This window comes from Corvus brachyrhynchos, unplaced genomic scaffold (genome assembly GCF_000691975.1).
Source record: "Corvus brachyrhynchos isolate BGI_N302 unplaced genomic scaffold, ASM69197v1 scaffold10, whole genome shotgun sequence".
In the NCBI taxonomy this organism is placed as follows: Eukaryota; Metazoa; Chordata; class Aves; order Passeriformes; family Corvidae; genus Corvus; species Corvus brachyrhynchos.
Window position 1 is genome coordinate 3,375,677 of NW_008236180.1, and position 11,952 is coordinate 3,387,628.

The 11,952-nt window shown below is 54.2% G+C and overlaps 1 protein-coding gene across 3 annotated transcripts; it reads right to left on the reverse strand.

Annotated features, from left to right (window-relative positions):
* Positions 1 to 1,789: 1,789 nt before the first annotated feature.
* Positions 1,790 to 11,933, reverse strand: TBC1D20 (TBC1 domain family member 20). 3 transcript variants are annotated; one of them, XM_008634234.2, is made up of 8 exons: positions 11,846 to 11,933; positions 9,853 to 10,038; positions 8,646 to 8,729; positions 6,991 to 7,177; positions 6,101 to 6,202; positions 5,088 to 5,229; positions 4,244 to 4,431; positions 1,790 to 4,110 (listed from the first exon to the last, which is right to left on the reverse strand). In XM_008634234.2, exons 2-8 carry the CDS (start codon positions 9,950 to 9,952, stop codon positions 3,855 to 3,857), a joined length of 1,059 nt encoding a protein of 352 aa, XP_008632456.1. In that variant the 5' UTR covers positions 9,953 to 10,038; positions 11,846 to 11,933; the 3' UTR covers positions 1,790 to 3,854. The 3 variants fall into 3 exon arrangements, with proteins under 3 accessions (XP_008632456.1, XP_017589039.1, XP_017589033.1); XM_017733550.1 differs by lacking the exon at positions 11,846 to 11,933 and adding an exon at positions 10,803 to 11,781 and having other exon boundaries at positions 8,646 to 8,726; XM_017733544.1 differs by lacking the exon at positions 11,846 to 11,933 and adding an exon at positions 10,803 to 11,778.
* Between the last annotated feature and the right edge of the window lie 19 nt (positions 11,934 to 11,952).

Below are 11,952 nucleotides of genomic sequence, written 5' to 3' on the forward strand. Positions count from 1 at the left end.
GCCCCGGCGCAGCCTGCAGACGGGTGCCAGCGCTCGGGGTCACCTTTGTAGTGTTGTGTTAGTGAAGGGTCCCTGTGTCTGTTACCGTGGAGAAACAGGATTTTAGCCGAGGGGCAGTGACGACCCCATCTGGGCCCGTCTCGGGGGTGTGACACTGCTGGCCCTTGCTCTGTGGAACCTCGGCGAACAATTATCCTGACTGTTGTGATTATGGAATAAAGTGTGTTGGTCTGCTCCCCACGGCTCCGGCTCTTTCTGTGCTGCCTCACTCCTCTCAGGGGAATTTGGGGTTCCCAGGGCTATGTGAGGTCCCCAGGGAGATGTGGGATTCCCAATGGCCAGCATCCCTAACATGTCACTTCCCACCCTGAACCCCAGTTCCTATGGGCTCTCCCACACTGGGGAGGTTCTCCCTCATCAGTCGGTGTGGACTGGGCGTCCCTGGGAGCAGTGTGAGCATGTGCACGTATGTGCACGTATGTGCCTGTGCATATGCAGCCCCTGGCCCCACCCGTGTGTGTGTGTGTGGGCAATCCCGGCACCGCCCCCGACTCCATTCAGCCAGGGGGAGGGGACCGAGGGTAATAAGCGGAGGGGGAGGGGACCGGGGGTACTAATCCAGACCCACAGGAGGGCCCAGGGGGGGCCACGAGGTCACGCGCCACTTGCATCACACCCAGACCCCCGCCCCCAGTCTCGCCGCAGCTGTTGCCACGGCAACAAGAGGAGCCCAGAGCATCCCCGGGTACTGCCAGCCCCTCCTGCTGCCCCGGCGCTGCTGGGGACCGGGCTGTCCCCGAGGGAGGGAGAAGTGCAGGGGTTGCCCATGCCACAGTGACCCCCAAGTCTGCAGGCTGCACCCACGGGAGAGCCCCCAGCACCGCCCGCAGCCTGGGCGGTGCCACAGGGGCAGCAATGTTCCAGTGTGGCGTCACCGCAGCCCCCGGCCGTGGGATTCGTCTCTGCACAGGGACACTGCCGAGAGCAGGGGGGACCATGGGGCAGCTACGGTCACAGTTCACTGGCCCTCCTGACCTTGCCAAAGGTCAGGGCCACACGGAGCTGGTGTGCAGCCTCCAACATGGCCTGCACAGGCACGTTGCCACTGGCCTGGGTATGAGTCACACATGGCAGTGGCCTCTTGGCTGCCCCAAAGGTGCCACATACCTCCCACCACCACTCCTCCTTCCCCCCTGCCGCCCAAAGGCTCTCCCTCCCAAAGGGCTCCAAGCGCTATTGAGAAAATGGCTCCTGTAGAAGCCACAGGGAATTAAAAAGAGCTAACAAGGCTGCCAGCCTTGAGCCATCCAGCCAAAACTTCTTCCAGTCTGGTGAAGGCAACTGTATCATCCCAGCTCAGTGGACCATGCCCTGGGAATTGGGCATCATGCCCGGGATCTCCTCCTGCAGCCAGGCACCCGGCCTGGGGTACAGGGCAGGCCGGGAGGTCAGGCTATTTCCAGCCCCACACTACTGATGGGAGGGACACCCCGGAGAGCCAGCGGCACACACAAGGCCTGGCATTGGCCCAGAGGAAGGCAGATGGATGGAGAGCAGTGACCGGTGCACGCACGCACCCTTTGGCTCTGCTCCTGCTCCTCTTCCCACGGGCTTGCTGGGTGTGGGCACGCACGCACCCTTTGGCTCTGGTCCTGCTCCTCTTCCCATGGGCTTGCTGGGTGTGAGGCCATGCTGAGCTGGCCTGGCCACTGCAGGGAAGGTGCCAGTTCTGGGCCACAGGGTGCCACAAGAGCGGATCTGGCAGCCCCGGCCTGGGAAGGGCAGGAAGTGTGTTTAGTAACTGTTTATTTTACAGTTTTAGGGTTTGTAGAAATCTGCATTTACAGGGGGTGTGTAAGTCTTTGTACAGAGTAACTGAAGCACCCACAGCCATGGTCTCCTCCCAGGCCCTTCCCCCTGCCAGGGACAACACAAGAATTAAAGTGCATCATGGCCAGGGAATGGAGGGGCTGCAGGGGCTCCTCCTGGGGGGCTTCAGCCATCCTCCCTCAGGGTGGTGTACAGAGCGGTCCTGGGCCCTCCAGCAGCATCCCCAGGTCACCACACTCTCCTGCAACCAGTGGTTTCTAAAGTGCTAAGTGACCCAGCTCCCAGTCCTGCTCTGCTGCTCTGGGAGTTCCAAGGGAACAGGAATTGGCTCTGCCTTCAGCCACACGGGGAGGAGCCCCCTGAGCAGCCCCAGGTCTCTCCAAGGGCACTGGCACCATCGAGGAGGGAACAGGTCTTGGTGCCTGCCTGGACAAGGGCAGTTTCACACACTCCACATTTCACCTGCAGAGGCAAAGGGAACTCCTGCTCAGAACTTCATGGGAACACAAGTCAGGAATGACAACTGCCCACCTGCCCTCTGTCCAGAAAGGCACAGCCCTTCCATGAGCAAGGGCCCACGGAGCAAACCAGAACATACCCAGGGCAGTAGTGGGCCAAGAGGGGTGGAAGTGGGGGGTGCTGAGCTTTGCAGGGGATGAGTTTTCTTCTCTATCCCCAAATCCCTTCAACTAACACCTCATTTTCAGGTGTGCAGCCCCTGGGCATGGCACAGATGGCTTTGGGCACAACAGAGCAATGATGAGGCAGCAGGAGGGAGCTGTGAGGGACAGGTAAGGGCACTTGAGGGAGATTTAGCAGCTTGGGGGAGAGGTAGAGGCATAGAGTGTCTATTGGCTTTGTCTCAGTGGGACACCGAGTCGTCTAGAAGGATTTGCCGCTTAGCTTGGAGAGCAGGGAGCGCTGGGACTGCCAAAGGGACTGGTGGGGAGATGGAAGCTATGCAGGGGTCAGGGTGGCCTTTCTGGGAAACCCCTCATGTTGTTTCCAGAGGCGATGCTGAAGCCTGATCAGCTTGTGGGGAAGGTTTTTTGACACATTTCCTAGTGCAACTTCTATCCTGTGCAAAGCGTTTCACAAGGTGGAAAAAGCCTTTCTCCATGTGGGCATGTTAGTGTCCACTTCCAGAGCTATTAAAGAAGTCTGCAATGGGTGTTTACAGTGCCACTAAGACTTGTGGTAGCATAACCTGGCACATGACAGCATGCACCTTCGGCAGGGTGACTGCACTTGTGTCTCACTTCACTGACCCCAGATATGGTCACAGCACTGCCAGTGCAGCAGTGGCAGTGCCTGAGAGCTGAGGGGAGCTAAGGTCTGCTCCTGCCCCCTGCAAACAGATCAGGCTGCAAAGATGAGGAAGGAAAAAGAGCCAGGGAATGTTATACACTGAAGAGAAGCTCACAGCATTGTGCTGGCGGGGTTGTGGGAAAGGTTTGGCTCTACTCAGAGGGTGCCTACAGGACAGGGAAGAGCTGGAGCACCGGCAAAGCTGAAGGCAGATCGTGGGGCAGACTGGAGCCATGAAGAGCCAAAGGGCTGCCCTGTTCCTCAGGAGTGCAACAGCCCTCCACGCCCACACACGCAAGCACCCAGACCAAACCCTGTTGGACTCTCTCCTCCAGGCAAGGATCTGCTCTCACTCCCACTAGTTTTCCCCAATGGAGAACGCAGGATCATTTGGGCACAGCCCACACACAGCTCTCCTTTTGTACAGTCACCTGAACAGCCAAACTTGTCCATACCTCTGTTTCCTCAGGGGACAGCGGCAGTGCCTGTCTGCTCACCCTTGCACAGGGAGAGGGGAACAAGGTGAGCACGGTGTGGGAAACCGTCCTGCTGGGCCGGTTCCCTCAGTCTGTCACAAAGGCCAAAAGCGTCACTGGACGCAACAATAAAAAAAAAAATAATCTTCAGACAGGTCGTTTCTGGACACGTCCTTCATCAAATATCAGCCCTTCCCACCCGGGAAGGATGCAGTGACAGGGAAGGCCCTTCCTCCAGCTTCAGGGGAAAATCTGCAGTTCAAACTTGGGTGCCCACTCCAGTGCGCTCTTCACAACGGCCAGGGCAGCTGCTCCCAGTGCCACCGTCAGCCCCATCACTGCCAGCTTGACAAAGCGGTTGGTCCGGGGCTTTGTCAAGATGGATTTTGTCCGCTCCTCCCCTCGGGGCCGCTCCCTGAAGCGCTGCCTCAACACAGTGTCTGGTCTCTGCTGCACTGATGCCAACTCAAAGTCCTTAAAAGTGGAAGCCGCAGTTCTGCAAGAGAAGGAACAGGTCAAGGAGTGTCCTCCGCTCACCTCGGAGACCAGCCTCCAGTCACGAAGATCTCCACAGGGAGGCAAGACCTGGCAAGGGGATGCAGGGAACACATGGGCTGCCCAGCACTCACCGTTCCGCCTGAGCTGCCTGAGCTGCCTCCTTGGTGAGTTCGGATGGTGGGAACTGGACAAAAAGGTCCCCAGCTTTGCTGATCAGGGACTCATAAGGAAGGTCCTGTGGGATCTGGGACAGGAGGTGGTGGACAGAGGCCATGTCACACTCGCAGTCCAGAACTTCCTGCTCCCGGTGCAGCACGATCTACAGAGGAGTGAGAGGAGGACAGACAAGGAAGTGGGGACAACTCCTTGGTACATGCTGGCACTTGCTTCAGAGCCAGAAGAAAAAACCACTTTACTTCCAGCTGAAAGACCTTCTTCAGGAGGACACACTGCAGTGAAGCATTCACTGGGAAGAGAAATGCCAAACCCCTTCTGAGACTCTGAGGCCATGGAAAGCCTCTTTAGGTCTGTCTGCTGAGCAGAGCTTGCTATTGGCAGGTCAGAGGTGTGGGAAGAACCTCAGCAGGGTTTAACTCCATGACTTGCCCTCTGCCATAGGAGGATGGGCAGGGGGACACATAGTGCAGGGCTGTCCCCAGCCAGCCAGGCATCCCAGCATGAGACCAGAAGCAGGACCAGTACATGAAAGGAAATAAAAACACTGTATCATGCTGCCTGCACAGCACTGAACTGGTATGGCCTGCACATTTGGACACTCTCAGGCTGCCAAGTTCCCCTGGATCCTACCTGCCCTTTGCCATCACCAAGGACATCACTGACCTTGGGGGGCTCTGCAGAGCAGGGTGCAGCTGGGGACAGCACCAGCACTGGGTTTGCCAGCCTCCCTCTGCAGCCCCAAACTCCCACCACCTCAGAACAGCGCAGTTAATCCCCGACCATTCCATCAATACCTACCACAGCCGCAAAATAAATGGGCATCAGTGGGTGGCAAGCCAGGAAGAAGTCATATAATCGCACAACATGCCGGAAGTCGGACAAAACGTGGCCAAACCAAGTGATCAGCCAGCTGAGAGCAAAGATGGTTCCCACCTCCGCACTACAGAGAGAAAGAACCATTAGGTCAGCCTGGAAACAGGGATGAAATGCTCCCAAAGCCACCCCAGCCGTGCCTGGGGAAATAGAGCTGGCTGTCAGTGGAGCACTGAACCCACCCCCAGAGCAGGAACTGCACCTCTGACACAACCCCCAGGCACAGTGATGCCACTACTTGTGTCACATCCAGTGGGGGCCACAGCAGAGGCCAAACGCTGCTTCCAGGGGACCCTGAATGTGTGATGTATCATGGCACTGTCTGGCTTGCTGGCCTGAGGGCAACTGAAGCCCTGCAGCACAGCCAGATGTTTGAGTTCCTTCCCACCCTGAGGGCTTACTAATTCTGGGAGTTTGCAATCAGGGTTGGTACCCAAAGACATCTTGGCTGTGAAACAAAAGACACACCTGCCCCAAAAAGGGTTCTGAACTGACTCTTCCCATTCACCTTCCTGCTTCTGCTTCATCTGCCCAGGCACACTTGTGTGTCCCTAATGCAACATCGGGGAATTATCCCCAGAACTAACAACAAACCACAGCAAGGTGCCAGCAGCCACACAAGTGGTCACGTGAAGCAGTTGTAGCATTTTGTACAACACTGTCCCCAAATCCCCAGCCTTTCCAACACAGACTGAAGACAACTGGGATGAAGATAGCAGAATGTAAAGCCCCTCCAGAGAGGCAGCACAGGTTTGAGCCTGCTCAGAAATGAGTGCCACATGGCTTTGGGGTGTTACCATCAGCTGTGGGACAGCTGTGGACTCCCTGAAAAAGTCACTGTGGTGCTGGGGATGTGCTGGTGCAAACGGCCCTATGAACAGTAACCTGAGACCACCAGCAGGGGAGAGCCAAGAGGCTCTAAGGGAACATTTGCATACCTCTGCATGAAGTCATGCACCTCAGGGTTCACCCGGTCTATGATGGGCATCAGGTAATTTAAAATGTGCTTGGTATTATCCATCGTTGGGTCCATAAAATCCCTGAGGAAAGATTTTAAAAAAGCTTTGTGAAGCAACAATGTCAGCCGGCTCTCCCTCCAGGGAGGCAGCAGAAGGTGAAGTACATGCAAGAAACAGCCTTGCTGGCAGGGTGGCCCCCAGCCCCAAAGAATTCTGTCTCTTTGGAACGGCCTCCTTCCTGCTTGTCTGGGACACACAGGGCTGAGCTGCACACAGAACCCAGGCCCAGACCATCATGCTGCTGTCAGCTGACACTTCTTATTTTGCTGCTGTGCACACAAGAACCTCAAAGCCTTTCCAGCACCCAAGATCTGACTCCTGCCTGGGAGAGGAGAGATAATCCCTCCAAACCACACTCCCCAGCTGGAAGCCTGCTCTTATTTCAGTGCACAGACAGGAGAGACTCTTCATGTGAAGTACAGGACACCGGGCAATATAGACCACAGTGCCCAGGGCTATGCAAGGACAAGTGGGAGGCAGGTGCTGAACCAGCCCCCAGGACTGGAGAGGCTCTGACAGCCACACAACCATGAATAATGCATGTGCGTTGGCTTTTCCAGCTCCAAGAGATGCTACAAATTAACTGACAGCCGTCAATTATCCCTTCCCCAGGGCACAGCTCCCTGCAAAGCCATGTGCTGTTGTGGGTCAGGCTGTTCTCACAGCACCCCTCTGGGTACAGGCACGACAGGAAGCTGCTTTAACGCAAGGCTCTGCCTTCCCAGCTCCCTTTCCAGGCCAGCTCCACCTGTGCAGGTATCCCCACAGCCTGAGGACACGCAGTTGGCTCCTCTCCTCCCACTGAGTACCTGAGATGATGCGTCGAGAGCTTTTCCACCAGTGCCGTGGCCAGCCTGTCCCCCACCACCAGGAGGAAGGTGACCACGATGTCATGGTATCCCTGGTAGTAGTGCAGCTGGGGGTTGCGCTTGAGGACGTGGAGGATGATGTCGATGAGCTCCTCCTGCAATACTTCCCTCTGGTCATCTGGCATCCCTGTGGGAACAGCAGAGGTGGCACAGCTGTGTCACCTACCAGTGCCTGCTGTGGGAGCAAGGACGACTGTGGTGTGCAAGGAGCACCTGTGCATTTACTAAATTGCCTGATCCCAAGGGAAGTGGTGCACAGGGGAGGGAGGTAAAACTGGCAGAAAAAACTATTCAAAGCCCTAATGCTGTCTCCCAAAACTCTCCAGGCCCAGGGAAAGCTGGCCAGTTGCTGAGAGGTTTAATCTTTAGATCTGCAGAACCCTTATCTGCAAGGAAGCCACTGTGGAGGATGAGAGCAGGGTTTACTGATGTTTGCACAGTGCTGCTGTGAAGAGAGAATTGTTCTGCACATCCAGCACTGATGAGGATGTTTTAGTAATTTTTAATTTCCCAGGAGTTCTAGAAAAAAATTCAACGGGACCCATTTTCACAGAAACTGTGCCAACTGCATCAGACTGCGAGACCTCCACCAGAACAACTTTGTATCAGTCCCCTGCTAACAACGTGTTTAGGGACAGGATGTCACAGGGAAAACATTGTTCCTGCCCTGCACAGCTGCAGCCAGTTTCTGGCAGTCCTTGTCAACAGATAAAACGCCCAAAGGCCAAGCAGAGAGTCCCAGCAGAGATCCTGCAATGACAAAGTTCTCCTTTTCCTCTGCTTCACTAATGTGGTTAAAAATAGGCAGGAGGCTGCCATTCAAGGGCAAAAAAATCCGTAGGAGCAGAGCCTTCAGGAATCAGGCCTGCACACAGCATCCACGCCTGCAAGAATCAGAGCGAATCAAGTGTTTACACAAAATAAAAGTGGCAGAAGGGGGAAGCAGGTTCTGGCCAAAAATAATGACTGCTCTGCACAGAAAGCTGCTGGATTTAGCATTTTATAAATAACACAAGGCACAAGTCTCCCATCAGAACTAAACAACTGCAAAACCATTTTGCTTCTAAATGTTCCAAGTGCTATTAAATTTGGTGCAAGAACCTGATTTTGAGACTGTTTTATACCAGGGGGTTGTTCTAAGCACAGACAAACCCGCCTTCCCTGGCCCTGAGCTAGACCATGGACTAAAATAAACCAAAGCAAATGGCATGTTTCTCAAGCTTTCCATCTGTCCTAATCTCAACAGGTCATAGTGCACAAGATCCATGCAGGATCTGTCCTCTCTCTGCTGCAACTATCTAGCAGTAGCAGCCTGCTGGCAGAGGGGCTCAGTGGGGCAGGGGAAGTGCAACGTTGAAAGAGCCACATCAAAAACCATCTGTGCAGAGACAGCTGAAGGAAACTGATGACTGCAGAAGGGCTTCACTGCAAGAAGCAGCTGCTGTGAGCTCACCAGAAAAAGGTTTTCTACAAGTCAGGCCCCTGGAGTAATGGAGTGTCACCTTCTGCAGCCTCCCAGGGAAGTCTGAGCCAGGAGGAGCCCCATGGCATTGCTCTTGCCCCCACAGAGTGGGAAGAGCAGAATTCTCCCTCACCTGGTGGGAAGCGGCGCAAGGATCGCCGCACATCCAGTAACACTTGCTGGTAATCCTTACTGTCCTCTCGTAGCTCCTTCCCTGCTGAGAAAAAGAGGAACAGGGTTCACATGAAGTAGCGCAACCGTACTGGGAAGAGAATGAGGTGAGGGAGCTGGGAAGATCCCTGCTGAAGGTGGACATGAGGCTGCACACACTCCCTACTCCACTGTATATCCCCTTTTTCATGTCAGCCCTGTCCCTGCACTTTTACTGCCACGCACTCTGATGCTAGCAGCAAATGAGGCAATTATTTCTTTAAACAACACATGTTAAAGTGCTTAAACTGACAGCACTCCCAGCACTCCTAGAAACATCTCTGCTCCACAGTTTTGCTGTGCAATTCAAAGTGTACTCAGCAGCAGAACCGGAAGAGTGCTGTGGAGACCACAAAGAATCATTTATAAAATAGAAACAATTCAGAAGAAAACCTCACCCAGGATTAGCTAAGACAGTTAAAAAAGAAAAGTTCAGCAAGCCAGCAAATTCCTTCTATGCGATCATGTAAAGTTAAACATTGTCTTCCAGCAGCTCTGGTCACCTCACATCACCCCTAATGTCACCCGGCTCTTGACTGAGGCGGGGGGGGTGCACATTTCCAAACGACCACAGAATCAGGAACAACAACAAAACCTGTCCTAGGTGACTATAAAAGCTACAGGACCCAGAGCTCCTGCATTGCTAAGGTTTAAAAACCATGTGGGTACTTCACCAGGAAGGTTGTTGTCCCTGTGCCTGTTCTGACCAAAAACCACACATGCTTCACACAACAAACTACTTCCTGCAAGTGACACCTCGGGAGGATTTTGGCCATGCCAGGGCTCAGCACAGCCACCTCTTCATGGGAACAAAACAAATCAAGTCTGACTCTTTCTGCTGCAGGTGAACTTACATATGTCAGCTAATGCTCAGGGCCACGCTGACCGTGTCCATAATGAACGGATTCCATGACTATCACTAAAGGAAACAACAAATGTTGTTTTCAGAAGTGGTGTATTGTTTACATACAGCACACTATTGGTGCTGCAGTGAGTCCCCTTTGTACATGAGCTTAGTGGGAAATGCAACACACAGAGGGAAAAGATAGGTCAGAAAGCACGTTCCTCCTCTAGTGACAAAGGTCACTGAGCCGTTCTTCCTGAGCAGCTGAGTCCAGGCTGTTCCATACCTGGAAGAGGGGGCAGGTCGTCTGTATTAACACTGAGCAGCTTTGGCCACACTTTGCACCGGATCTCATCCGTCAGGAGCCCGCCCTCGCTGATTGCCATCCGCCTCAGCACCGCCACGTCGATGGGGTCACTGTTCAGAGCCTGGTAAATCTCTGCCACTTTTCTTTTCTTCTTAGCATCAAAGTCTGCAAAAGGTCACAGAGATGTGAGCTGACAGGCAGTGCCAGCACACAGCGGGGGCGAGCAACAGCCACTCACAGCGATGTCACACACACACATGAGGGAGATGACACAGGACAGTCGTCACACTGTCAGGACAGGGATGACTCTCGTGGTGACTCCTCCAGCTGAGTGTCCCCATTTCTGCAGGCTCAGCATTGGGGGCACCTCAAAGGGCACTCTCACTGCTTGCTATTAACCCTGGGGGTCCCACCGTGGGAGGCAAATGCTGCTTCTCCTGAAACAGGAGCCACCACCAGTGTCCAGACAGATCCCTCGGCTCCCATCCTTCCCAATGGCTCATGGCTCCCTATGGGACCAAGACAGCCCTGCAAAGCCATCCCGAAACTCTTTGCTCTTTGATGCAGCTGCCAGCTCAGATGTCAAGTGTCTCCCAAGACCAGAACTTAGCAAAGCATTCTAAAAAAGTTAGGAAAGTGTTCCCAAAGCTGTGTTCCTACCAACTCCCAGGTGCAGCCGCCCTAGGAAAAAGCCTAAGCATTTCCACTGACAGCAACAGACATAAGAAAGGACATAATTATACCAGAGTTAAAGAATCATAAGCACACTGACTTGTCCTACAACAAATCCAAACCTGCCAGGCATCAGCACACACACAGCTCAGCAAGTAGGAAACAATTCCCACTGTTTTGAGGAGCACAGGAACTCGGGGCAGGGAGGAAAGGGGGTAATACACAAAGCACACGGTGCTTGGGTTAGACACACTTACAGGACACCAGAGCACTTCCCAGAGAGCGGAGAAGGGACACTACTTCACACCACATGGTGGAATTTGTCACCGCTGCCTCATGTGAGGAAGGAGAGAAGTGGCCGAGAGCCACTCGATATCCCACACTGGAGGAGTTCCCAGTAAGGAGGCTTTGCTGAGCAGCCGCAGGACTGGAGTGCAGGATGACGACACAAACGCTGCTTTTCCCTAAAGGCTTTTCCCATAGATGCAACGACTCTTGGGATCCAAACAGGAGTCGTTCTATAAGGGCCGTGTCTATAGGATTTGGGGTGGGAGGAATTAAAAGGATCTCGATGGAGAAACAGCTGTTTCCCAAGGCCGCACCCTCCCGGCAGCGATAGGGGAGCTCATTCCTCTGCCCACGTGGCACCTCAACCACTGCCCCGGCCCTCTGCCTGCGAGCTCCCGGCTGGAAGTGCAGCTCTCAGCGAGGTCTGAAGGGAGCTGGCAGGTCGGCAGGCTGCTCACACACTCGGAGGATAAATAGGTCGAGCAGTGGATGCTCTCCCTTCTCAAAGACCCTTTTTAAACACTTCTTGGATCAAAACAAGCTGTAACAGCCTACGACAGAGCTCCGCCTCCCTCCGAATTCCAAGTTCCTGGTAACATTAAATCTCCTATCGCTCATACAGTGACTACAGTTTCTTTTATTTCCTTTCCCGCCCCTTGTGTAAGCCGAGTTATTTGCACAACAGAAGCCAGCTTTGCTCAGCCGGTTCCCTATTCCCAGCCAGTTCCCTACCCCCAGCTGTTCCTGATCCCCTGCCACACGCACACACTGGGCTGTCACATACCGATGCCTGGGGAAGGAGGAGACAAAGCCTACGGGAGAAAAAACTCCTGTTCACACACAAAGAACTTAAGGAGTAGTGGGAAGGAAGGAGCACATCTTGCGGGCTCCTCCTCTCCGACTTAATGATAAAGACCCCAATAATTACACTTTTCAAACATACAAAGGACAATAGCTGCGAGTATTACCAAAACCAGTGCATTTCAAAGCATGTTTTATGCAACCACAAGACCTTAACTCGCAGGTTCACACTTGGAAGAAGAGACACAACCCCAAGGTGACGGCGGTCTAAAACCCAGGTGGGTCCGTCGGTGGTTCTGCAGCGCTGCAGGCACAGCA

Excerpts from the sequence above, each read along its gene's own strand:
- TBC1D20 (XM_017733544.1), bottom strand. The coding sequence starts at position 10,857 with ATGTGGTGTGAAGTAGTGTCCCTTCTCCGCTCTCTGGGAAGTGCTCTG. Across the intron at positions 8,730-9,852 it reads CGACCTGCCCCCTCTTCCAG|CAGGGAAGGAGCTACGAGAG; the intron begins GTATGGAACAGC and ends TCTTTTTCTCAG. Across the intron at positions 5,230-6,100 it reads GTGCATGACTTCATGCAGAG|TGCGGAGGTGGGAACCATCT; the intron begins GTATGCAAATGT and ends TTCTCTCTGTAG.